General features: G+C 43.9%; 1 protein-coding gene across 1 annotated transcript; it reads right to left on the bottom strand.

The window, feature by feature from the left end:
* Window positions 1–1280: 1280 nt before the first annotated feature.
* Window positions 1281–23372, bottom strand: PRELID3A (PRELI domain containing 3A). Its single transcript, XM_040432249.1, has 7 exons — window positions 23265–23372; window positions 14039–14207; window positions 10337–10426; window positions 9158–9228; window positions 7237–7339; window positions 6154–6240; window positions 1281–1451 (listed from the first exon to the last, which is right to left on the bottom strand). The coding sequence occupies exons 1-6, from the start codon at window positions 23294–23296 to the stop codon at window positions 6187–6189; spliced, it is 519 nt and encodes a 172-aa protein (XP_040288183.1). The 5' UTR covers window positions 23297–23372; the 3' UTR covers window positions 1281–1451; window positions 6154–6186.
* Between the last annotated feature and the right edge of the window lie 4227 nt (window positions 23373–27599).

Raw genomic sequence — 27599 nt, 5'->3', positions numbered from 1 at the left:
AATACAGATCTCAACCATGGATATGAAAGTAAAACAAAACAACAAGCAGCTATATGGTTAACAAGATAGTTCCTTGTGAACAGAATTCTACATATATTTTTCGTATGTGCGTCTTTTCAGATATGTTTTTTTTTTTTCTTAATACTGGATAGAGTCTCGCTGTTGTAAATGACTCGTGGCCCGTATGTTCAGCACAGCTGCACCTGTACTCAGTGCGCTGTGTGCCGACTTAGATCGTACTCAGCCCACGTTCAGAATCGATATCTCTATTTAGTGCTATAAGTGATGGACACCGTTAAAAACACACTGGGTTAGTGCAAAAAGCGTTTTTTTGTTATTACTCACGGCCATATTGTCTTCTCAGTTGCTTACGGCCCGTGAAAGCGAAAGCGGCACCTCCAGCAAAGTTCATGCGATTCTTAGATGCACTCAGTGTTCCAATGAAGTAACTAGAGTGTAAGAGATAGTCTATCCACATGTACTGAAATAATGGACACGGAGTTGAAAACACACTGGGTTAGTGCCAAGAGCCATCTTTTTGTTATTACTCACGGCCACTTTGTCCTCTCAGTTGCTTACAGCCCGTGAAAGCGATGACTGACCGCCGCACCTCCGGCAGAGTTCATGCAATTCCCAGATGCATTCAGTGTTCCAATGGAGTAACCAAAGTAAATCCAAATAAGAGTTCATGGATAAATTACTGTTCACAATTTGCCGCCACCAGACGCGTTTCGGAATAATGTTCCTTCCTCAGTGGTATAAAATAAAGTAATAAATGAGTAAACAAAAAAGATCATTCTTGGCACTAACTCAGTGTGTTTTCAACTCCGTGTCCATTATTTCAGTACCTGTGGATAGACTATCACTTATACTCTGGTTACTCCATTGGAACACTGAGTGCATCTAAGAATCGCATAAACGTTGCTGGAGGTGCCGCGGTCGGACATCGCTTTTACAAGACGTAAGCAACTGAGAGGACAATACGGCCGTGAGTAATAAGATCATCGCTTTTTGCACTAACCCAGTGTGTTTTTAACTCAGTGTCCATCATCTCCGTATACGTGGACAGACCATCACTTATAGCACTAAATAGATATTGATTCTGAACGTGGGCTGAGTACGATCTAAGTCCGCACAGAGAGCGCTTTGTACAGGGCCCCGAGTCATTTACAACAGCGAGACTCTATCCAGTATTAAGAGAAAAAACATATCTGAAAAGACAGACATTCAAAACATATATGTAGAATTCTGTTCACAATCAATATGAAAGTCTAATAAGGGGTGCTCCTTTATTGCATCCAGTCAACTGATGATCGTTTAAAAAACTATTCATACAAAATATTAATCGGAAGATATTTTCGATGGAGGAAAAGTTATTGGTCCATAATGGCAATCATACAGCATTCCTTGAAGGTACATTCGCGATGTGAGTAATGTGTCAATAACTGTTCCTGGATGTAAATTAAAAAGAAAGACGGATTGTAAAATTATTGGCTTAAAGAGTTTCTGTCACGAGATTTAACCCTATCAAGCTAGCTGACAGTAGCGATGTGCTAATGTCAGCTAAACCTAACTAGCCTATTCCTACTTTTATCTATGCCCCCGTTACGCCAGAAATCTAACTTTTATAATATGCTAATTAGTCTCTAGGAGCAGGGGGGGCGTTGTTCCTGCTCCTAGAGGCTCCGTTCTCCCGCCTTTGTCGTCTCCCTCCAAGTCCTGATTGACAAGGCCAGGCAGCGCTCGCATCTGTCTGCCAGCCCTGTGCTCTGGTGACATCGCTAATGTCAGCTAGCTTAATAGGGTTAAATCTGGTGACAGAATCCCTTTAATATTCCCCACAGATGTATCACTTTTCAATAATAGTACAGGAAAAACAGCAGCATTCGGCCTCATGCACACAAGCGTATTTTGTTTCCGTGTCCGTTCCGTTTTTTTGTGGATAGGATGTGGACCCATTCATTTCAATGGGTCCGCAAAAAATGTGGACAGCACACCATGTGCTGTCCGCATCAGTATGTCCGTTTCGTAGCCCCGCCAAAAAAAAAATAGAACATGTCCTATTCTTGTCCATTTTAGGCATTGTTACAATGGATCAAAAAAAAAAAACGCATGGCATACGGATTTCATCAATTATTTTTTTTTTGCGGATCCGCAATTTGTGGACCGCAAAACACATAGGGTCATGTGCATGTAGCCTTCATCTGTTAACATGACAGTACTAAAATTGACCTAAGGAGAAAAAAATGCAGCATGTGAATAAACTCTTAAAGAGGTTGTGTCACTTCAGCAAATGACATTTATCATGTAGAGAAAATTATTACAAGGCCCTTACTAATGTATTGTGATTGCCCATATTGCCTCCTTTGCTGGCTGGATTCATTTTTCCATCAAATTATACACTGCTCGTTTACATGGTTACGACCACCCAGCAATTCAGCAGTGGTGGTCGTGCTTGCACACTATAGGAAAAAACACTAGCATATGTGCGCTCCCACCTCCTGGCTACCAGAAAGGCTGGTGCTTTTTCCTATAGTGTGCAAGCACAGCCACCACTGCTGCTGAATTGCAGGGTGATCGTAACCATGGAAATGAGCAGTGTGTAATGTGATAGAAAAACGAATCCAGCCAGCAAAGGAAGCAATATGGGCAATCACAATACATTGGTAAGTGGCTTGTATTAACTTTCTCTATATTACAAATGCCACTTGCTGAAGGGAGACAACCCCTTTAAGCTACTTATATACATGTAATATTTGTCAGCCAACTGATATTTCGCACCCTGAATCCACCATGGATGTTTGAATAGGCGATTTTAGCTGTTTAAGGAAGCCACGCACTCACCAGAGCTCTGGTGAATGCAACGGCCTCCTTACAACTTACCAAGCACAGCGCTGTCCATTAGATAGTGGCTGTGCCTGGTATTGCAGCTCAGCCCCAGTCATTTGAAAGGGACTGAGCTGCACCTTGGTCATGTGACTGATGTACGGTGACATCACTGGTCTAGGAAGAGTTCTAAGAATTCAAGGAGCCCGGCGGCCTCTTCATACAGCTGATCGGCAGTGGTGCCAGGAGTCGAAACCCCCTCCAATCTGAGATTGATGACCAGGAGAACCCCTTTAAAGGAAGTCAGTCACCAGGAAACTCACTGTTAAACCAGGCACAATGCCTTGTAGGGCTACCTCAGCTGAATGTATTGATACCTAAGGGGTGCGTTTACACGTTGCAGTCGGTTTGCTTTTTAAAAATGCATTGAAAACACAGTTTTACAGCAATTGCCTTTTTTACAGGTAAGATGTTAAATGAATGTGGTAATTGCCCATGGAGTTTTTACAGGTGGAACACATTGACTGTGGGGAAAAGGTGTGGTTTTCAATGCATTTTTTAAAAAGCAACATGTAACTGGACCTCAGCATCTGTTACTTCATTCTGGAGAAAAGATACTTTTAATTCATGTGCAAACGGGCAGTTAAAAAAGTTTTCCAAGAATTTTTTTTTTTTTACCGATTACCTATCCTCAGGATAGGTCATCAGTATCTGATCGGTGGGGGTCCGACACCTGGGACCCCCACTGATCAGATGTTTTAGGAAGGCATCGGTGCTCCTGTGGACACAGCTGCCGTCTCGCAGCGCCGTACATTGTATAGCGGCTGTGCTTGGTGTCGCATTCACTTGAATGGAGCTGAGCTGCTCCTAGGCCACGTGATCGATGAACGTACCATCACTCAGCCTAGGAAAAGCAGACAGAAGGTCACGGCACTCACAGAAGCACCGCTGCCTTCTCAAACAGCTGATCAGCAGGGATCTCGGGTGTTGGACCCCCGCCGATCAGGTACTGATGACCTATCCACAGGTAGAAAATTTGGAAAACCCTTTTAAAGGGTTGTGCCACCATTAAATGTTAGTTAATAAAATTCAGTATGAAAAGCTACTTTTGTAACTGACTTTCTATAACAAAAAGAATCCAGTTGTAAAATATTCTCTTAACTTCAATATAATGGTACCTCCTGGTTTGGTCTTTAATCTGTATAGTAATGTGCATGTTCATCCATTGAGCTGGAAGAGCATGGTCCCATATACTTAATTCCATCTTTCAACTGCCACCAGCAGAATCTGCTATGACAGGTACAAGGAGAAAGCTGCACCAGAAAGGACATGCTGGGATAGTAAAAGGACAGTGTCCTGAGCTGGGATAGTAAGAGAGCTACATCAGAAAGGACATGCCCCCTGAGCTGGGATAGTAAGAGAGCTACATCAGAAAGGACATGCCCCCTGAGCGGGGATAGTAAGAAAGCTGCATCAGAAAGGACACACCCCCTGAGCTGGGATAGTAAGAGAGCTACATCAGAAAGGAAATGCCCCCTGAGCTGGGATAGTAAGAGAGCTACATCAGAAAGGACATGCCCCCTGAGCTGGGATAGTAAGAAAGCTGCATCAGAAAGGACACGCCCCCTGAGCTGGGATAGTAAGAAAGCTGCATCTGAAAGGACACGCCCCCTGAGCTGGGATAGTAAAAGGACATGCCCCCTGAGCTGGGATAGTAAGAAAGCTGCATCAGAAAGGACATGCCCCCTGAGCTGCCAACAGGAAGAGAATCTAGCAGAGCAATTGAAGCAAAGAATGGGGGAGATCTCCGGATCCATGTGAAGTACAGGGCTGGTTCTACCTTTGTAAAGATATTGTGAGGTACTATATGATGTCTGATTTTTCACATCAGTCACGGCATAACCCCTTTAAAGAGGACCTGTCCCCTCTCCTGACATGTCTGGTTTAATAGCTTCATGCATTTCCAATGTAAGAACAATTCTGGAGCCTCTAGTCTTATGTCTGTATGTTGTGCTGTTCTATTATATCTAATAGTCTAATCTAATAGTAGTTTATGGATAAATTGCTAGCAGGGTGTTACAATTTCCCCTTGTCAAAAGAATGAGTCCCTGTATTGACTGCACTGTGCCAGAATGTGCAGGGGAACACTCTGTTGTCAATTTATTCATAAACTGCTAGTAGGAATAACAGAAGAACTGCACAACATAGTCGTAACAATCCATGCTCCTGAATTCTCATTTCATCTGTTCTTCTTGCTGCAGCAATGATGTGCCGACACACTATGCACCACTGAGGTCACCACTGTGGCCAGTGATTGGCTGAAATACTCACATGCTGTGTTGACACGTCATAGGGCCGCAGGGGACCCAGGAAACAGAGCATTGGTAAGGTGAGTATTACCTTCTGGGCTGGACAGATCCCTTAAAGGGGTTGTCCTGGTTCAGAGCTGAACCCGGACATAACCCCTTCTTCACCCATTCAGCCCCTATGAGTGGAGCATCGGAGCAATTCAAGGGCTTTTTCTTCAGATCCGGTGACCTGATGAGCGTGCTAGGCAGAGGTTTCCTCCTAGCAGTGAGCCCAGTGATGCCACTAGCACTAATGGGCAGTCTTTAGTGCTGCCCTAGCCTATAATACAGCCTAGGGCAGTGCTAATTACAGCCCATTAGTGCGGGTGACGTCACCAGGGACACAGCTAGGCGGAAACCTCTGTGTGTGTAAAAAAATAAAAATAAAAAGCCATTGCCCTGCGCCCAGGGCAAGAGGGAGCATCGGAGCATGAATGCTCAACTCATAGGGGCCGAATGGGTGAAGGGGCTATGTCCGGTTATGTTTAGCTCTGAACCTGGACACCCCGTTAAAGGGGTATGCCATGATTGATGTAAAAAATCAGACATCCTACAGTACATGACAATCTCTTTCTAACAAAGCTAGGACCAGCCCTGTACCTCACATGGATCCAGAGATCTCCCCATTCATTGCTTTAATTGTTCAGCAAGATTTATTTCAGGGGTGTGTCCTTTCTGCTGTAGCTCTTTCCCTGTAACTGATACAGCCTCTAACAGAAGATATGGCTGGTGGAGGTTGAATATTTAAACTGAGTGTGTGCCATACAGATACATCTTCTTTAATAACTCAGTAGCTATACTAAATTTTTAATTACTTGCAATTACAAGTATTCAGATCCAAGTGCTGGGTTGAGCAATGTATTCTTCGTGGCACCACCCCTTTAATCCCACCATCACACGCACATCCATTATTCATGTTCTTTGCAGGTGTAATTCACAGGCCATGTAGGTATAATGTGTAGCAGAGTAGTATCCTTACCATTGTCAGTATAAAAAGCGGAGACAGTCACTGTTAGCTTACTGTGCTCTCAGAGTTCTGAATGATCCATTCAATTGCATCCCACCCCTAGAGTAACATGGAGATAATTCAGTATACAAAAATACACTGGCTGGGAGATCCAGACACATGCTCCCTGCATATATACAGCCATGTTCGCATACACTCATACATGTAATATTCTCTTTTATCTATCCGCTCCTCTGGACAGTGTGGGAAAGCAGCAAGCAGGCAAGGTAGGGGGAGGGTATATATTATACCTACATATAAACTGCAGCTGCTGTTGTTCAAAAGTCCAGTCACAACTGGCACTGGAAGTTAGGAGGATCTGGGACAGGCACAGGTTAGTTGGGCTGCGTTTATCTGTGTGAAGACCGACAACCTGTAGACCCTTACTTAAGAACAGACTCTGCATTATAAATCAGCTGCTACATAAACCTGTTACTCATTGGTTAATTGAAGGCTATGTACACCTTTGGGGGGCATTTTTTTTTATATTTGCATTGTAGTCATTTTGAGCTAAAATACTTTTTTTCAATTGGTATTTATTAAAAAATTTAAACCACTGTCTCTGTGCAGCCTTGAGATTCTCAAGTAGCAGGATCCGAATTTTCACTCTGTTCTGTCAGGCATCTCAGCTGAGGAGCTTCTTATCTCTGGCCTCCTAAACACTCATTGTAGCTCAATTCCTATCTTACTGATAAGAATGTAGCTTAAATACGTTTGTATGACCTTAATTTAAAGTAATTTAGAGATAAGGTTTATTAGACAACAAAGGGAAATTAAAAAGTATGATACACACAGCTAGAAAAACTGTTAACCCTATATATTTTAAGAACGACCAATTGAAAAAATTATTTTTTTTAACCCAAAATGAGTAAAATGCAATCATAAAAAAAAAATCCCCCGAAGGTGTACATAGCCTTCAAATGGCTTATGTATAATCAAGGGGCTGTTCAGGGCCAGTGGTCCTTCTCTGCTTTTAGGTGAAAGCCTACAGATGTTACTCTTTGTTTAGGTGCAGCATTTTCAGTATTTCCTCCAAAATAACTGAATTCTTCATACCTTTCTTGCATTTGATGAGATAGTGCTGGCCATTAGTCCTTCCAGGTAACTGCTTAAGCTGACTCCTTTAACAGTAATTATGGCTTCTTGTGTCAGTACTGTCCTGCAATGAGAAACCACATACTGAACAATGCCTACAATAATTCATTATCAAAAGCATTCCCTTTTGTTTTAAAGAAGACAATCTGTCCTCAGGATAGGCCATCAATATTAGATTGCTTGAGGTCCAATCATCAGCACTTCAGCCAATCAGGGGCCATGGTGCTTGGCTAAGTGCTGCAGAATCTTCTTTGTTTTACTTTTTCATCGGTCATCTGTACTTTTAGTAGCAGCAGTGTCGTGTATTACAGCTTTGTCCTATTCAATTGACCAGGATGCTTCTGCCTTCACTAGCTGTTATGTATTAACACACATTCATTCCTGGACTGATTTCCCCATCTACTGCTCCCACTAAACTTTCTCTCACTTGTGCTGACAATGGTGATGAGAAATATATTATTTTCTCATCCCTCTCTGGGTCCCACTCTCTCTGTACACTCATACATAGGTTGTGTGATTTCCCTCAATCCCTTGTGTGAGATTTTCTTTCAGTCTATAGTCTATAGTTCAGCTTTGGTTATATGCCCATCTAGAAAACTTGAATGCTTTCCTCCTTCTGCACACTCTGATCTGCCATGCACAAGTTACTCAGCAGAATGGTTGGAAATAATTTTAATGAGGATTATTTAGAAAGTTACTTAACCACTTTCGGACTGCCTGTTGACTATAAATATCCAGGCGGTTAGCACTTCATTCTGCAAGAACATTTCTGAACTTTCTTGCAGATTTAGCAGCGGGGAAAGCCCTCTGTCAGTGACAGCCAATCTCCTTAAGGAGAAGGCAAGGGAAGTTTTTTGTTTTTACCTTCCCTGCCTTCTCCATTGCTCAATGAGCACTGTGTATACAGGTCAGGAAAGGGAAGTTATTTTATTTATTTATTTTTGTCTGTTTTGGGGGTCTGATGAAGATATTAAATTTATGGTCCCATTAGGAAGGACAACTTGTCCCGCACAAAACAAGCCTTCATATGGCTATATGAAAAGAAAAATAAAAAAGTTATGGCTTCAGGAAAGCTGGGAGGAAAAAATGGAAACGCAAAAAGGGAAAATCGCCCTGTCCTTAAAGGGTTAATCAGGTGAACCACAGCTATGTGTTTATGCAAACCACTGGATATGGAGATCGTTGGTGGCAGATTCCCTTTAACAGTGAATTAAACAGATTACTTTGAAGATAATAATGCTCTGAGTGGCCCCTAAAAAGTAATAGTGTCTTCCTAAGTGCCTGCTAAAAAAATGAATAATTATCTCCAAAAAGCAATGGTTTCCCCCTAAGCGCCACACACTAGAATAATTGCCACTTTTGTGTTTCAGGAAAAAAAAATTATACTGACCTCATCCTGATCCACCAATCAGTGCAGCAAGTCATCCTTTTGCCTGCACAGCTAAGGTCCTAGCAAAAGCAACGCAATGACGTCATTGTGCCACCTGCGCCACGGCACTGACACTCTATGCGTAGGCCTCTCATTCTGTAGGCCAGAGGCTTATCGTGATCTGTGGTCTACAACATTAAGAATGGCATGGCAGAGAGTACATAGGTCTCCACTGTATCAGCATTCTGAGGATGGTGATACAGCTGTAAGTTGTGCTCGTCCGAGTTCTGCCCTGATGGGCCCCACTATGAAGTTATCTAGCTATTCTTCTGAAATAGTTGACTGAAGCCTAATAATGGTGGAGATGGAGTTCATGTGACTTATGAAAGCACCAAATCTGTGTCATTTTGATGAAGTAAATGACAAAGTTTTGAATTTGAACTGGAAATGTAAGTCTCAGGAAACATGAATATAAAATATGAAAACCAATCGAATAGTATTTAATGTACTTACTCTTCTGGATTTTCCGGGTGGGGGGTGTAAACCAACCTTTCATCAACGGACACCAAATTTGTAAGTGAAATCTAAAATGGAAAAAGAAAATACTAAATGATTACAATGCTATTGAAGAAGGGAACGCGAGATTCAAAACTATACTACAAACAAAACAGTAGCTGTAGCCTATACCATCCGGTCACTCTTTGTTTCCATCAACGTGCCTTGGAAAATTCAGAGCTGGAATCTGATTGGTTCCTGTAGGCAATTACTGGTACGTTTTCTCTGCACTACTTTGTTATGCCCTTTGTATGACAACAGTCTCTACATGCAGAAGGTCACAAGGAGAGACCACCATCCTGTGTAAGCTGACATTGTTGGTGACAGATCCTCGGTATGCTTCCCGTGCCCTGTAGATAATGTACGGCTTTAATCTTCCTTTCTGGGATTCACGTCCCCGCCTATCTATTGGTTGAACTTGATAGACTTATGTCTTTTTTCAACCGCATTAACTATGTAATCTACATTCACACATGTAGATATATCTCAAGGGAACCAGTAGCATTATACTGGAGTTTAGTTTGGGAGATATAATGTTATTGCACTTTTCATTTCAATTTATTTTTAATATTGTGTAGGGACATGGATGTTAAACATTTTATAATATACTTTTTTAGGGAAAGATGTTTCTTTGTACTAGGAAAAAGAAAGTGAAGAGTCTTCTTAGCAAAGCTCTTACAGCAGGAGAGGCTGTCTACAGTCTTCAGTTCTACTGAGCGCTGAAGATGCCCGTGTGTAACATACAGGGGCTTTTAGCTGATTCTTGTCACTACCTCAGTCCCTGACTATGTACATGTCCCCTATCACTGCCCATCACCCCACCTACCCCACAGGCATCCTGAGTACTCAGTAGGACTTAAGACTGAAGACAAACTCTCCTTGGCAACACAAAAATGGAGTGGAAACAATAACCCCAAGACTGCATTTAAAAGTGGTCTTCTAGAGATTCGGTGCCTTTCCAATGAAGATGGCCAGTATGCCATAACGCTATTGCATGTAGTGGAAATGAAAATCTGGTCAAGGGCTGGTGTTCTCAGAGAAAAAAAAGTTTATAAGATATATGTGATATAAGAAGACAACACTGACCCCATGGGAATAGGACAGAATATTATAGGGCTAACGTCAAATGACACTCACATTTGTGGAACATAAGACCATTTTCTTTTCTACTGGATCCACTACAGAATGTTCCTTAATATATGTCAAAGTTCTGCTGGTTCCAAGAATCTGAAATGAATCATAGAAAATAATGTTCAAAGTTAGATCTAGAATCTTTGTAGTCACAGTCCATAAAACTAATACATGGACTTATACAATTGCTGCAATTTTATATTTTGGAACATTTACTGGATGCCCTCAACTGTTTCATATTAGTCCAACGGGCCAAATTGGCACCTTCAATTTTGTAGGCAAAAATAAAAATAAAGTGTGAGGATGAGACTAATTAATTCTTAAAAGGGTTTTCCAAGATAGGTCATCAGTATCTGATTGGTGAGGGTCTGATACCTAGGACACAGAGGTCTTCTCTCAGCTTACCAAGCACAGTGCCGTACATTGTATACCGGCTGTGCTTGGTATCGTACTCGGCCCCATTCACTTGAATGGGGCTGAGCTGCTCCTAGGCCACGTGATCGATAAATGTGTCGTCTTCTGAGCGGAAACATAATGAACCCCATTATAGTCTAGGGGGCCTGAGGGCTCCGTTTGGCGTCAGTTATGTGCCTTATCCGTCCTTTACATTCTCCTGCTCCTAAACGGAGCAGGAGAACGGAAGGCTGAACGGTGATGTGAACGAAGCCTTAGAGGGGGAAGCTGGGCAGGGCAACAGAAGAGCAACATCCCAGCATCAGGACCAGTAGAGGAACAGTCTGAACATTACCAGAGACCTGCAAAATGACCTCCAACAAGCTACTGGTCAACATATTTCCGAACAACTTGACTCCATTAGGTTGGCAAAATGGCCCAATGTTCTGTAGTGGGACCTGTGCTCATACCCCAGCCCCATGCAGCTCGATTGGCATTCATTAGAAAACACCAAAATTGGAAGGTCCGCCTTTGGCGAATGGTTCTCTTCACAGATGAGACCAGGTTAACACTGAGCACATGTAACATAGGGTGAAAGAGTCTGGAGACGCTGTGCTGCCTGCAATATCATCTACCATGACTTTTTTGGTCGTGGGCCAGTTATGGTCTGGGGGGGCATATCCTTGGAGTATCGCACAAACCTCCATGTGAATATTGACTGCTGCTAGGTACTGGGATGAAATTCTGTAAGCCACTTAGACCTTACAGTGGTGCAGGAAAATACCCAGCCTCATGTGAACAGAGTGTGTAGGTAATTCCTTGATGATGAAGGCATTGATGCCATTGACTGCCACTTACATTCCCCAGACCTGAATCCAATTGAGAGGCTCTGGGACATTCTGTATCAGTGCATCCAATGCCGCAAAGTAGCTCGATAGACTGTCCAGGAGCTCACTGATCTGGGTTTAGAAGGAGTCTGAGGAGATACCCCGGACACCATCGATTGTCAGGAACATTCCCAGATGTTGTCAGGAGAGCATGCAGGTACAGGTGGCCCATACACACTACTAAGTCACATTTCTAAGTGCTGGTAAACACAAACGTGCCGTGTTTTGTGGAACGGACGGCCTATTGTAGAAATGCCTATTCTTGTCCGCAAAACGGATAGGGCATGATCTATCCTTTTTGTGGGGCCACGGAACAGAGCAACAGATGCCAAATGAAGTGAATGGGTCCGCACTCGAGCCGCAAAAAATGCGGCTCGGATGCAGAACCAAACCACGGTCGTGTGAACGAGCCCTAAGTTGAAGTGATGAAATACACAAAAATTGGATTCACCTGTCATTTGAATTTTTTACTTTTATTTTTGGGATGGTTTGGAATTTGGCACACGGTTGGTTCATGATTTTGGTTTCCAATGACACATCATTTTTTTCTCAACAATTTACACAATTACAAATATCAGATTTTCAACATAATTCTTTTATTCTTCGAGATCCAATGTGTGATTTAAGTTTTCCCTTAAATTTTTTGAGCAATGTATATGCACACGTTAAAGGGGCTTTCCAAGGTGCTGATACTCAGGATAGGTCATCAATATCTAATTGGAGGGGTTCGACACTGAGACCCCCCCCACCAATCAGCAGTTTGAAGAGGCTGTGATGCTCCAGCGAGTGCCGTGGCGTCTTCCTAGGCCAGTGATATCACATTTATTGGTTCACGTGGCCTAGGCAAAGCTCAGTCCCATTCAAGTGAAAGGGGATGAGCTGTAATACCAAGCACAGTCGCTATTCAATGGACGGCACTGTGCTTGGTAGCAGCTGATCAGCAGGGGTCCCAGGTGTGAAAACCCCTTTAAGCATGGATTTTAGTTACTACGTATGTTTTTGGGATTTTTTTGCTAGAATTGCCAATTTTTCATTTTCAGTTTGACATGCACGTTAAGAAAACTTGCTATAAATAGGAATAATCAGCAGGATCAACCCTATTAAACAGTGATCCTGATGATTAAAATTATGCCTTTATTGTCAAAAGGTGATTTTGCAGTTGCTGAGATGTCTTAGATTGAAATAATCTAATAAAGACATCAGTACACTGAGGGGCGTCCCCCAGCACCTTGGTGCACTACAGCTCCTGCACTTTCCCTACATAGCCATGCCCCCTTGCCTTGACTGACAGGACTAGGCATCCTCATTGTACTCTTGCCCAGCCCTCGATTCCCGTGCATATGCTGTGGATTCTCTAAATCTGAGCATGTGCAGTACATCTCCTTTGGGAGATGATCTCAGCAGTGAGGAAACCCGAAGCAGATGTACTGTGCATGCACGAATTATGGAATCTATGCCGCATGCGCAGTGCATCGCCATCACGTTTTACTGTTGCCGCAATGATCTCGACAGCGGGAAAACCCAAAGGAGATATATTGTGCATCCACCAGTAACCGAATGCATGGGATTAGACATGGGAAGGGACATGGCTCAGTGGGGAAAGTGCACCAAGGGACTAGGACAAACCCCTCGGTGCACTGAAGCCCTAAGTAAAACTAAGATATCTCAGCAACCATGTACTATGCCTGGTTTAGGCTACATTCACACCACCGTTTAAGAACAACAGCAGGCTATGGGGTTTATCACATGTCCTATTTTGTCTGTTTTCATGGAACGACCGCCCCATACAATTGAAGGGCCATTTCACAGAAAGGCATCAGCAGGAAAAAAAAAACGGACAGTTTTTTTTCACTGCTGTGTGAATGTGGGTCATAAGGCCTCATGCATACGACCGTTGTTTGGGTCCGCATCTGAGGCACCGTTTTGGCGGCTCGGATGCGGACCCATTCACTTCAATGTGTGCTGTCCACATCCGTGGCTCCGTTCCGTGGCCCCGCTTAAAAAATATAACATGTCCTATTCTTGTCCGCGCTTTGCGGGAGGCAACACGGGCGGCTTCTGTTTTTTGCGGATCTGTGGTTTGCGGACTGCAAAAATCGGCACGGCTGTGTGCATGAGGCCTAAGGTTAATTCTACTGACCCTCTTCAAGAGCTGCATGGGTTGAATCATTATTCGCACAGGTCCACTCGACCAGTCAGTTGCAAAAGCATATGGCCGAATCAAGATAGCCTGGAGCAGTTGAGGTAGTGAAGCCTGGGTGACCATGTAGCCTAAGATCTGACTGTAACATTACATTTTACATTATATATAATTACAGGTAAAAAAATAAAAATCTGACGTTTTAGCTGTGTCTGGTATGGTAGGATTCAATACGGCGTGTTAGTAATTTAGGATACCTAATAATACTTTATACAAAATTGTACTTACCGCCCTCACAAGGCCAGGCAGCCTCCACTCCGTGCTGAGGAGACGATAACTGTGTAGCCTTCCTTGGTTATCCAGACTCCGATTAAAGACATCCACACCTACTACACAAGGATTCATGGGATTCGGATATTTCCGCATGGCTGCCTTAATGACTGTGTCCCATGGGTGACTGTAAGTGAAAGTATACAACATATTAACATCCTAAGTATTACAGGCTAGTAATTGCTATTGAAAGGCACATATAGCTGTTTTATGTCTAATACTTCCATATAAGTAATTTTTCTTAAAGGGGTTATGCCATGATTGATGTAAAAAAAAAACATGAAAATCAGACATCATATAGTACAATGCACAATGATAGAACCAGCCCTGTACTGCACATGGATCCACAGCTTCTTCCATTCATTGCTCCAATTATTCTGCTAGATTGATTTCTGGCTGACAGCTCAGGGGGTGTGTCCTTTCTGCTGAAGCTCTTTCCCTGTAACTGTCCCAGCTTCTAATAGAAGATGTGGTAGGTGGTAGATGAAAATTTAAACTGAGCGTGTGCGACCACCTCAGTGAGGTGGACAAGAAAAAAGGAAGAGAATAAACAGCAGGTGGCGCTATACAGATACATTGTATTGAATAACTCAGTGGCTATGGTAAATTTTTAATTACATGTAATTACAAAAGTATTCAGATTAGGGATTTTTAAGGGCCGATACCGATAATTTGTGAACTTTCAGGCCGATAGCCGATAATTTATACAGATAATCTGTGAATTTTCATTTTTTTTTAAAAATGCACTGCGCCACCAATGATTAATACTAAGGGGCGCACTGCGCCACCAATGAAGATAAATCTCTCATTTATTCATATATAGGAGGCGGGAGCTGGCTGCAGAATCACATAGCCGGCTCCCGACCTCTATGAGCGGTAGCTGCGGTCTGCGGCACCTAAGGAGTTAACTACCGCAGATCGCAGCTACCGCTCATAGAGGTCGGGAGCCGGCTATGTGATTCTGCAGCCAGCTCCCGCCTCCTGTATATGAATGAATGAGTAAGTTAACATCATTGGTGGCGCGGTGGCCACAGCCCCTCCTCTTGTCTTCTCTCCTCTCATTGGCGGCAGCGGCATCACAGGGGGAGGAGACACTGCTTCCTTCTCCCCTGTGCTGCTGAGGGAACACGGAGAGCGCTGAGAGCAGCGCGTTCTGTGTTCCCAATACGTTATCGGAATATCGGCAAAATAGATGTTGATACCGATAACGGTCAAAATCCTGAATATCGGCCGATAATATCGGTAAAACCGATAATCGGTCGATCCCTAATTCAGATCCAGGTCCTAGTTTTAAAAAAGTTGAATATTTTTTGTGGCATATCTCCTTTAATGGAAGCGTTTACCACCGCCTTACCTCCCTTCATGCTTGTCCTTTAATCAGGATTCCTGAGATGTGGTGCCTGATTGACTGGCAATTAGGCCAAAGGGCACCGTGCCATATACACTCTGTATGCAGCCATATTGCCACCCAAAAACAAGGTTCAGGCAGGTTGGATTTTATCACGCGCAAGCCTTTCCCATTACATAAGAGCAAAGCCATGTGCAAGACATAAAAGAAGTTCTGCGCTAAGCTGTTTTATATTCAGTAGACGGCAGCGTTCAGTCCAGACAATACCTATAGTGTTCAAGGCCGGCAAGCTGAGGAGCAAATGCTGACAGGAGAATCAGACGTTCTCCATCATGACGGGCTGGTGACAACCGTTAGATGGCTCTATGTCTGCCCCTCCTTAGTAGTCACTATGTGATATGGTGTAACCCAGGTGTAAGTGACTACTAAACGGGTTCTCCAGGAAGGATTTAAAATGGCCACCAGCAGGGGTGAATTGGCCATAGACCCTACAGGAAAATTTCCCGGTGGGCTGATGCCCAGGGGGCCACTCAAGTTCTCTTGATGGCCGCAGGCCAGGTAGATAAAGATCTGATGCTCAATGGCCACAGGTGCCCTCCTGAACTCAACTGTGATACAGTTGAATACTGTGGCGAGGGTGGCAGTATTTTGTGCTGCCCTGTGGTATCTGGTTCTGCTGGGGCAGTATTCTGCGCTGCACTACAGTATTGCAGGCCCCGCCTACTTCGGTTGTCCCTGCCTACTTATTTTATCCCGTCTTCTGTCAATTTGGACCCAGTTACAACATGGGGCCACTTTTTTTTTGTTAATCAAATCTTTTTTAATATTATTGACAAAGATAATTTACATGTATACAATATGTACAATAAAGCATATCAAGGAAAAATAAAGCTCTTGGTACTTTCTTTTTTTGCATTGTCAACTTCTTTTTCCACTAAGATATATGAAATATAATTATCCCTAATAACCCCCCGCCCAAACTACCATCTACCCCCGCTCCCCCCTCCTTACTAACTCCGGTATGTAACTCTGCTCCTACTCTCTATATCGTGCTACCGCTATTGGACAACCAATCACTCCATAGTTTATCAAATTTTTGTGGGCACCCTCTTTTAAGGAATATAGCTTTTTCACAGACCAACATATTACTAGTTCACACAAAACCTGTCTTGATCACACAGCAGGACAAGTTACTTCACAACACTGAGCTATAGAGCTGCCTCATCCTCCTCTCTGCTTGTGTGCAGTCTCTGTACTTCATGTCTCCTCATGAACTCCATTCCCACATGGTAAGCACGGTGATGTCACCGCAGGTCCTTCCATCTTCATTCAGCAGGACCTGCGGTGACGTGGTGAGCGCGGTGACGTCATCGCAGGTCCTTTTGCAGGTCCTCAAAGAAGAAGAAAGAAGACGATGCCGGCTGTGCGATCAAATGGATGAGGTGAGGTTTTTATTATTATTATTTTTAACCCCTCAATGGCCATTTTATTTAGCATTCTATTAGAATGCTATTATTTTCCACTATAATCATGTTATAACGGAAAATAATAAACTGACCCGAACCCGAACTTCAGTGAAAAAGTCTGGGTTCTGGTCCGGGTACCCGAACTTGCAAAGTTCGGTACGAACCCAAACTTTGCAGTTCGGGTTCGTTCAACCCTAGTCAGAAGAACAGAATATTTTTTTTTTTAAACAGATCGGTTATTTTGAGCACCAGTTATGATCAGTTATGCTCAGTTAGCATCACATTGCACTAAAAATAACTGATCCTTCTTTTTTGAGCATCAGTTATGATCAGTTTCTGTCAGTTCTGTCAGAGATATAGACAGGAGAAAAGGTCCTGCAGGCATTGAGTTCAGTCCTAGGGGCTCAATACTGGAAAATAACTGATCAGTTTTCTCTTCATAAATTCTGAATGGAGAGCAGTCCGTTCAGGATGCATCAGGATGTCTTCAGTTCAGTCTTTTTGCCTTTTCAGGACGGAGATAATACTGCAGCATGCTGCGCTTTTATCTGCGTCTAAAATTAGATAAAATTAATACATTTTTTCCCATTGAAATGTATTAATGCCGGATCCGGCCCCGAGAGTTCCGGCAAAACGGATCCGGCTGTGCAGTCTGCGCATGCTCAGACCGCAAAAAATGTGGAAAAAATTAAATGCCGGATCTGTTTTTCCAGATTACACCAGAGAGACGGATTCGGCATTTCAATGCATTTGTCAGACGTATCAGGATCCTGATCCGTCTGACAAATGTCATCAGTTTGCATGCGTTTTGACGAATCCAGCAGGCAGTTCCAGCGACTGAACTGCCTGCCGGATCCGGAAATCTGTTTGCAAACAGATAGCATTTGTTTCCGGATCCAAATGCGGATCCGACTAACAAATGCATTGAAACACCGGATCCGTCTCTCCGGTGTCATCCGGAAAAAACAGATCCGGTATTTATTTTTTTCACATTTTTAAAGTTCTGCGCATGTGCAGATCGAGAAACCCGAGCCGGTTTTCCCGGAACACTTGGTACCGGATCCGGCATTAATACATTTCAATGGAAATGAATGCCAGATCCGGCATTCCGGCAAGTATTCCGGAAATTTGGCCGGAGAAAATAACGCAGCTTGCTGCAGTATTTTCTCCGGCCAAATACCGTAAGAGTGACTGAACTGAAGACATCCTGATGCATTCTGAATGGATTGCTTTCCATTCAGAATGCATTAGGATAAAGCTGAAGCGTTTTTTTCCGGTATCGAGCCCCTAGGACGGAACTTAATACCGGAAAACTTTAACGCAAGTGTGAAAGTACCCTAAAATAATGGGTCTCTATCTTTTTATTTTTCTGTTCTTCGGACAAATTAATTTTAGTGACTGCACTCTAAGGCTAGTTTCACACTAGTGTAGGAGATCTGGCAGGCTGTTTCGGCAGCGCCCAATATGCATCAGTTAAAGGCCTCTTGCACACGAGCGTTTATATTTTCCGTTTCCGTTCCATTTTTTGCGTTCCGTTTACGGAACCATTCATTTCAATGGATCCGCAAAAAAAAATGGAAGGTACTCCATATGCCTTCTGTTTCCGTATTTCCGTTCCGTTCAAGGATAGAACATGTCCTATTATTGTCCGCATAACGGACAAGGATAGTACTGTTCTATCAGAGGCCAGCTGTTCCGTTCCACAAAAAACGGAATACACGCGGACGTCATCCTTTTTTTTTGTGGATCCATTTTTTGTGGACCGCAAAATACTGAAAAAGCCATACGGTCGTGTGCAAGAGGCCAAAGACTACTGCAGTACCCATTGTGAACAGGGTTTTTTTTTTCTCTCAATAAAAAACGTTTTTAATTTAAAAAAAATAGTTTTTTTATTTATTGATTGATTTGGGGTGACTTTTTATATATAAAACTTTATTAAACATTGTACTTTTTTATGTCCCACTGGGGGACCTAAGGCAGCGATCCTTTGAATCAAAACCAAAAATAAGGTATAATAGGCGGAGCCTATACAGGAATAAGGCATAGTGGGCGGAGCTTATACATAAACAATGTATAATAGGCAGTACCTATACAGAAATAAGGTATCATAGGCGGAGCCTATACAGAAATAAGGTATCATAGGCGGGCCTATACAGAAATAAGGTATAATAGGCAGTGCCTATACAGAAATAAGGTATCATACAGAAATAATGTATCGTAGGTGGAGCCTATACAGAAATAAGGTATCATAGGCGGAGCCTATACAGAAATAAGGTATAATAGGCAGTGCCTATACAGAAATAAGGTATCATAGGCGGGCCTATACAGAAATAAGGTATCATAGGCGGAGCCTATACAGAAATAAGGTATAATAGGCAGTGCCTATACAGAAATAAGGTATCATACAGAAATAATGTATCGTAGGCGGAGCCTATACAGAAATAAGGTATCATAGGCGGAGCCTATACAGAAATAAGGTATCATAGGCGGAGCCTATACAGGAATAAGGCATAATGGGCGGAGCTTATACAGAAACAATGTATAATAGGCAGTACCTATACAGAAATAAGGTATCATAGGCGGAGCCTATACAGAAATAAGGTATCATAGGCGGGCCTATACAGAAATAAGGTATAATAGGCAGTGCCTATACAGAAATAAGGTATCATACAGAAATAATGTATCGTAGGCGGAGCCTATACAGAAATAAGGTATCATAGGCGGAGCCTATACAGAAATAAGGTATAATAGGCAGTGCCAATACAGAAATAAGGTATCATAGGCGGAGCCTATACAGAAATAAGGTATCATAGGCGGAGCCTATACAGAAATAAGGTATCATAGGCGGGCCTATACAGAAATAAGGTATAATAGGCAGTGCCTATACAGAAATAAGGTATCATACAGAAATAATGTATCGTAGGCGGAGCCTATACAGAAATAAGGTATCATAGGCGGAGCCTATACAGAAATAAGGTATAATAGGCAGTGCCAATACAGAAATAAGGTATCATAGGCGGAGCCTATACAGAAATAAGGTATCATACAGAAATAATGTATTGTAGGCGGAGCCTATACAGAAATAAGGTATCACAGGCGGAGCCTACACAGAAATAAGGTATCATACAGAAATAATGTATCGTAGGCGGAGCCTATACAGAAATAAGGTATCATAGGCGGGCCTATACAGAAATAAGGTATCATACAGAAATAATGTATCGTAGGCGGAGCCTATACAGAAATAAGGTATCATAGGCGGAGCCTATACAGAAATAAGGTATCATAGGCAGAGCCTATACAGAAATAAGGTATCATAGGCGGAGCCTATACAGAAATAAGGTATCATAGGCAGAGCCTATACAGAAATAAGGTATCATAGGCGGAGCCTATACAGAAATAAGGTATCATAGGCGGAGCCTATACAGAAATAAGGTATAATAGGCGGAGCCTATACAGAAATCAGGTATAATGGAAAGATTTGCACTTGTTCTGTTTCTGACCCGCACCTGGTTTTGGCTGACAATAACTGATGGAAATCACCGACCAAACACTGGATCTCGGGTATCAACACTGTCTAACAGTTGCCCATAGCAGCCAATCAGAGTCACTTTTCATTTTTTCAGAACATTTTAAGAAATGAAAGGGGAGCTCTATTGCCTGCTATGGGCAACTAAGACCGGTTTCCTGTTAGACTGTTTTGATAAATGAGGTCCACTGACTGTGTGGAAGGGCCTTACACCGACAGTCACAGTCTAATGGCAGACGTGAGGCAGACCACTGACAGGCCCCAGCAATAGAAACACATCAGCCCCTCGCTATTGTGCGGGATGTACGGGCGTAACTACCACAGCGGCAGACCATGCGACTGCTATGGGGCCCAGGGCAAGAGGGGGCCCAGTCTTATTTGGGATTATCTCCTCTTCTACTGGAGGTGAACACTTGGTCAGGACTCTACTCTCTAAAGGAACAACCTTTAGCAAATGAGGCAGAAATAATGGCCCAAGGCTCACTGAAAAGGGTTTAGGCAGAACCCCTTCTGTCCTGTGTGGGGGCCCTGGTTTGATCCTTGCTATGGGGCCCTTACGTCTCTATGTACGCCACTGGTGGGATGGAGAAGGCAATGAGCTGACATAGGAAGCCCCCCTCCATCTGTCAAATGCCTTAGGTTCTGCGGTGATTATTTAGTATTATAGCTGCACCCCCGCCACTATCTCACTGGTACAACGGGCAGTACCCGCCAGATCATTATGGATCCAACACAATGCAGTAACTATATCTGTCACTGAAGGGTTAATCAAAACTATCCGCAAATTTACTTTAAAAAATGGCTTCAAAAGTCCGCACATCTTTTACATTTGAAAAACTGACGATACGTCCATAATGTTTTAAAATTAATTAAACAAGAAATAAAAAAAATGTATTTCCACCATGGTTTTTGGGGTTTTGTTTTAAGGCGTTCCGTAAGCGCTAAAGCTGACAGGAAGAGCTTATTCTGCGGGTCAGTGTGATTACAGCGATAAAAAGTTTATATGGTTTTTATTATGTTTTACTACTTTAAAAAAATAAAAACCTTTAAAAATGTTTTCAACGACAAAGCTGTGAGGGCTTGTGAGTCGGCAGAGCGGGGGATGGGTAGGTGTTGACCTAACAATCTTTCTTTCACATATTAGAAGAAAGAACAGTATTAAACCCCGGAGTACCCCTTTAACTATGTAAAAATGTGACAACCAAAATGGCCGCCCTTCTCATTCAGTTTTGTAAAAATGGCAGCCACAAGTGACAACATTAACCATGAAATGAGAAACATAATTAACAACTGCATTGTGGGTTGTCAGGTGCATACAGTCGCCTATATGACAGGCTCAGGATGAATGTAGGGTTGTCAGGAGTATAAGTCACGTATATGACAGGCTTAGTATGAATGTAGGGTTGTCAGGTGTATAAGTCACCTATATGACAGGCTCAGTATGAATGTAGGGTTGTCAGGTGTCAGGTTCAGGATGAATGTAGGGTTGTCAGGTGTATAAGTCACCTATATGACAGGCTCAGTATGAATGTAGGGTTGTCAGGTGTATAAGTCACCTATATGACAGGCTCAGTATGAATGTAGGGTTGTCAGGAGTATAAGTCACCTATATCACAGGTTCAGGATGAATGTAGGGTTGTCAGGTGTATAAGTCACCTATATGACAGGCTCAGTATGAATGTAGGGTTGTCAGGTGTATAGGTCACCTATATGACAGGCTCAGTATGAATGTAGGGTTGTCAGGTGTATAGGTCACCTATATCACAGGTTCAGGATGAATGTAGGGTTGTCAGGTGTATAAGTCACCTATATGACAGGCTCAGTATGAATGTAGGGTTGTCAGGTGTATAAGTCACCTATATGACAGGCTCAGTATGAATGTACGGTTGTCAGGAGTATAAGTCACCTATATGACAGGCTCAGTATGAATGTACGGTTGTCAGGTGTATAGGTCACCTATATGACAGGCTCAGTATGAATGTAGGGTTGTCAGGTGTATAAGTCACCTATATGACAGGCTCAGTATGAATGTAGGGTTGTCAGGTGTATAAGTCACCTATATGACAGGCTCAGTATGAATGTAGGGTTGTCAGGAGTATAAGTCACCTATATGACAGGCTCAGTATGAATGTACGGTTGTCAGGTGTATAGGTCACCTATATGACAGGCTCAGTATGAATGTAGGGTTGTCAGGTGTATAAGTCACCTATATGACAGGCTCAGTATGAATGTAGGGTTGTCAGGAGTATAAGTACCTAAATGACAGGCTCAGTATGAATGTAGGGTTGTCAGGTGTCAGGTTCAGGATGAATGTAGGGTTGTCAGGTGTATAGGTCACCTATATGACAGGCTCAGTATGAATGTAGGGTTGTCAGGAGTATAAGTCACCTATATGACAGGCTCAGTATGCATGTAGGGTTGTCAGGTGTCAGGCTCAGTATGAATGTAGGTTTGTCAGGTGTCAGGCTCAGTATGAATGTAGGGTTGTCAGGTGTATAAGTCACCTATATGACAGGCTCAGTATGAATGTAGGGTTGTCAGGTGTATAGGTCACCTATATGACAGGCTCAGTATGCATGTAGGGTTGTCAGGTGTATAAGTCACCTATATGACAGGCTCAGTATGAATGTAGGGTTGTCAGGTGTATAGGTCACCTATATGACAGGCTCAGTATGAATGTACGGTTGTCAGGAGTATAGGTCACCTATATGACAGGCTCAGTATGCATGTAGGGTTGTCAGGTGTCAGGCTCAGTATGCATGGTGGGCAGATGGATGCATCCAGTCACCCAGGTCACCAGCAGAACATGGCAGGCTGCAGAGCCCCAGGACAATGCTCCGGTACCTGAACACATGCTCCGAGCTCCAGATCTTCATGTCTGTGTCCTGTTAGGGAAGATGAGGTATCAGTGCAGTATGGAGGCGCTCCTCAGCGGGGTCCTCAGCCCTGTAGATGTGTGCCCGGCACACCGCATGTCTGCTGGGGTCAGGCGGCGGCTGTGTGAATGCCGGCTGTGCCGCTGCCTCCCGGGTACCGGCTGCTGAGGATGCTCCCCCCGCCCCCCAACGTGCCGCATCAGCAGCACACCACGTGACCCCGGCGAGGGCTGGACCGGCCATTGTCTTCTGAGGAGACCTTAGTATGTGCGCGGCTCCCAGGGAGAGAAGATGGAGGCGGAGGTGGTGAATGGGCCACTATCTGCCCCAGTTCCATGTACCTACCTCTCCATCCATCCATCTATCTGCCTAACTATCCATCCATTCATCCATATTCTATCTACCCATCCATCTAGGTATACATCTATCTCTACATATTCTATCTATTCATCTACCTCTCTATCCATCTATCTATCATCTATCTAACTACCTACCTATCCATCTACCTACCTACCAATCCATATTCTATTTATCTACCTATCCATTTTATATCTATCATCTCTCTATCTATCTAATAATCTACACACAGACACAAAGGGGTCATTTACTAATCTGAAATGCTCCTAATTTAGGCGTATTTCAGATGCAGATGGCAGTGCAACGGTTAGTCTAAAACTGTGGGTGGGGAAGGGGACAGACCTGTAGACCTGTTTTATTTACCAATTTCTACGCCAGTTTTAGGGTCCATTCACACCTCCGTAGTGTATTGCGGATCCGCAATGCACCCGGCCGGCACCCCCATAGAACTGCCTATTGTCCGCAATTGCGGACAAGAATAGAACATGTTCTATTTTTTTGGGGGAGCCGCGGACCGAAAGATCGGGGCCGCGTTCCTGAAATGCTGATGCGAACAGCACACTGTGTGCTGTCCACATCTCTTCCGGCCCCATAGAGAATGAATGGGTCCGGATTCGTTCTGCAACGTTGGAGAAAGGATCCGGACCCATTCTACGGACGTGTGAATGGACCCTGTGCGGAACCCGCCTTGCCACTGGGCATTGGAGAGGCCTGGCTACCCGCCTCCTACCTGCTGACTATGGCCCCTGGTAAATTTGTTCGTTTGAATGCAATTTGGGCATGTGGTATTTTATATTGCTGCTACTGGCCCTTTAATGGCCATCCGTGGACATATTATGACTTTTAGGAACAATGCCCCTTTAAGACTGTGTAGCAGATTGCATTCAGGCTGCCTTTAATATTATGTATGTTATTATTGGTTCGGTTAAATTGTATTGCTATGTATTGTAAACTGTAATGTTTACTATGTTAAAGGCATTGCTTTTCTGTGCCTCTTCTCCTCCCCCTTTTTCCTGTCCCATTGTTTCCCCAGCAAGGTGTTGTCTCAGGGACACTGGGAGACCAGTAATCTAGCTGCTCTGTCCCTCCTCCATCTCCCATCAGCCCTTGCTATTGTCTGGCCCCACCTTTCCTTGTACCATAGTCATCTATGTGCCCTATTGTATGTAAATGAGGCTGTTGGGGGGTTTAAAGTAGTGTGCTATGTCTAAATAAAGTCAGTTCCTGCTTTAACCCTCAAAGTGAAGTGTCGTCTCATTCTTGGGGGAGGATTTATTGCATGCTGTTCCAGTTTGACTGCTAGGAGTGTAAACCTATTCGTATGGTTTCCTATTCAACGGTCTACAGCATTCATATGCTTCTTCGGTTCGGTGATTGTGGTGTCTGCCAGAGTGCTTGGAAACCTCAGGAAACGCTAGGAGCATCCATCAACGGAGGTACTCAGTCGGGGGCCAGGTGATCCGTTACAGACCCTTAGGTGTAGAAAATGGTCTAAATGTAGGACAGTTCGGAAGCTGTCTTACATTTAGAACTGGTGCTGGATGCGCCAAAGTTATGTAGAGGCCTGCGCCTCTTCATAACTTTGGCGGATCCTCTGCCAGCTATGGGCCTTTATTAAGATATGCCCCAAAATGTATATATATATACATAACATATCTATATATGGTATATATTAGCTTATATATATATAGTGAGGATTTGCTCTGGTAGGCAGGGTAAGCGGACGCAGTACAGAGGCAAAACAAGTTCGTAAATCAAAATGTCAGTGTTTATTCCCACAATAGGCAAAAGAAAAACGACTTATTACAGTCTTGGTGTTAATTCACACAATGAAAAAGTCCATAGAACAGACATGTCACCTTGCTAGCCGTTTTATCCCCGGCAGTCCCAGCGTGCAGCCCTCATGCGGCTCCTAATCTTCCAGCACAGCATCATGCTTCAGATCCCAAAACAGAGACTCAGATTCTGAGCCCAGCTGCCTATTCAAAGGACAACCAGGCGCTGCCAAAACCCGGACCGGCACCTAAATTCCGGTCCGGTATTTCATCTCACCTGGCTGGAATTCAGCCCAGCCACCCATGTTGGGACGAAAATACCTGCCTTCCCAAACAAAACCCCTTGCTATGTCACATACCCCCCCTTTGTTCAACCCTGAGGGGGTGAACACACGCCAGACAGTGTACCCGGGACAGGGCATCCACGTTTCCCTGTAAACGACCTGCCCTGTGTTCTACTGTAAATGTAAAGTTTTGTAAAGATAAGAACCATCTGGCGACCCGAGCATTCCTTTCTTCGGCCTGGCTCATCCACTTGAGAGGGGAGTGGTCGGTCACCAGACGGAACTTTCTCCCCAACAGATAATAGCGGAGAGACTCGAGTGCCCACTTGATAGCCAGGCACTCTCTCTCCACTATACTGTACCAGGTCTCGGCTGGAGTGAGCTTACGGCTGAGGAAGACAATAGAGATGTCGCCAACATAACATTTTCAGTTCGCGAATGGCGAACGCGAATTTCTGCAAATGTTCGCGAACGGGCGAACCGCCATAGACTTCAATAGGCAGGCGAATTTTAAAACCCACAGGGACTCTTTCTAGCCACAGTAGTGATGGAAAAGTTGTTTCAAGGGGACTAACACCTGGACTGTGGCATGCCGGAGGGGGATCCATGGCAAAACTCCCTTGGAAAATTACATAGTTGACGCAGAGTTGGATTTTAATCCATAAAAGGCATAAATCACCTAACAATCCAATTTTTTTTTGAACAACGTGGTTTAAAACATCCAGTGTGTGTATACGATCAGGTATGATGTTGTATCGATCAGGTGGTTGTAAGGGTTACGCCCGCTTTACAGACATTGACAGACCAAACTCCCCTTTTAATGCACGCAAACAGTCCATTTGCCCAACCGCAAACTTCCCATTTGCACAAGGTTGGATACCAAGCTAGCCATGTCCCGTCGATGTCATTGAAGGTTTCTTCCTCCACCCAGCCACGTACAACACCAAGGGTCCCCGAAAGGTGAATTGAATTGATTTTTCGAACGGGGAGATGGTTAAAAAAACGCTGGCTCCCTCCCCTTTGTTTGAATCCACGCCACGGTCACTGCGTGTAACGGGGTTTCCGAAGGTGCACTCGGTCCCCCATTTCCCGCAGACCTGTTGCTTAGCTTTGGGAATGAGGATCTGTGTTTGACTTCATTCCCAGGGCGGCGTTACTAGCTGGGTGGCTCCCTGCTCCTAAGTCTGCCTTGAGCGCCGAGCTGATCACTCGGTGCTCGACTGGTTGGTCTGTCGGTCATGTGACGCTGGCCACGTCACATGACCCTCACTCCCCACTATAAATACAGGCAGCCTCCTGGCCACAGGTTGCCTGTAATTTAGGTTCCACCTGTGATTTGGTCTTTCCTGGCGTACTTACCTCCTGCTGAATTCCTGACGAGCCTCTGCCTGCTCCTTGTGTACTTTATGACCCCGGCTTCTCCTGACAATTCTCTGCTTGCTCCCTTTGTACTTTGTAGCTTTCCTGGTATTGACTCGGTCCGTTCACGTCCTGTTGTTTGTCTGTCTGTCATCCCTGCACTTATTCCAAGTTAGGGATTGCCGTCCAGTTGTCCCCTGTCATTAGGACTCGCGAGGCAAGTAGGCAGGGCCAGGGGTAAGGGTGGAGCGCAGTGGTCACTTCCCTTCCCCCTGTGTGTGTGTGTACGCGACCGTTACAGATTAACAGGCCCAATAACCACTGTATTATGAATCCTCTGGTGACCCTGACTGACCATGTCTCAAATCTGACGCAGAGGGTGCAGGAGTTAGGGGAAATACTCAGTTCTTTAGAGTTAGGGCAAGGTTCTTCCACTCCTCAGGCCTCCAGTCCGCATTTTGAGCCCCAGATTAAGCTCCCAGAACCCTTTTCTGGATACCGGAAGAAGTTTCTCTCTTTTAAGGAGAA

This window comes from Bufo bufo, chromosome 5, assembly GCF_905171765.1.
Source record: "Bufo bufo chromosome 5, aBufBuf1.1, whole genome shotgun sequence".
In the NCBI taxonomy this organism is placed as follows: domain Eukaryota; kingdom Metazoa; phylum Chordata; class Amphibia; order Anura; family Bufonidae; genus Bufo; species Bufo bufo.
Note: the sequence above shows the minus strand (reverse complement) of the source record. Positions and strands in the feature narration are given on the sequence as shown.

Excerpts from the sequence above, each read along its gene's own strand:
- PRELID3A (XM_040432249.1), bottom strand. The coding sequence starts at position 23,296 with ATGAAGATCTGGAGCTCGGAGCATGTGTTCAG. Across the intron at positions 10,427-14,038 it reads TGCCTGGCCTTGTGAGGGCG|ATTCTTGGAACCAGCAGAAC; the intron begins GTAAGTACAATT and ends GATTCATTTCAG. Across the intron at positions 9,229-10,336 it reads TGGTCTTATGTTCCACAAAT|ATTTCACTTACAAATTTGGT; the intron begins GTGAGTGTCATT and ends TTTCCATTTTAG.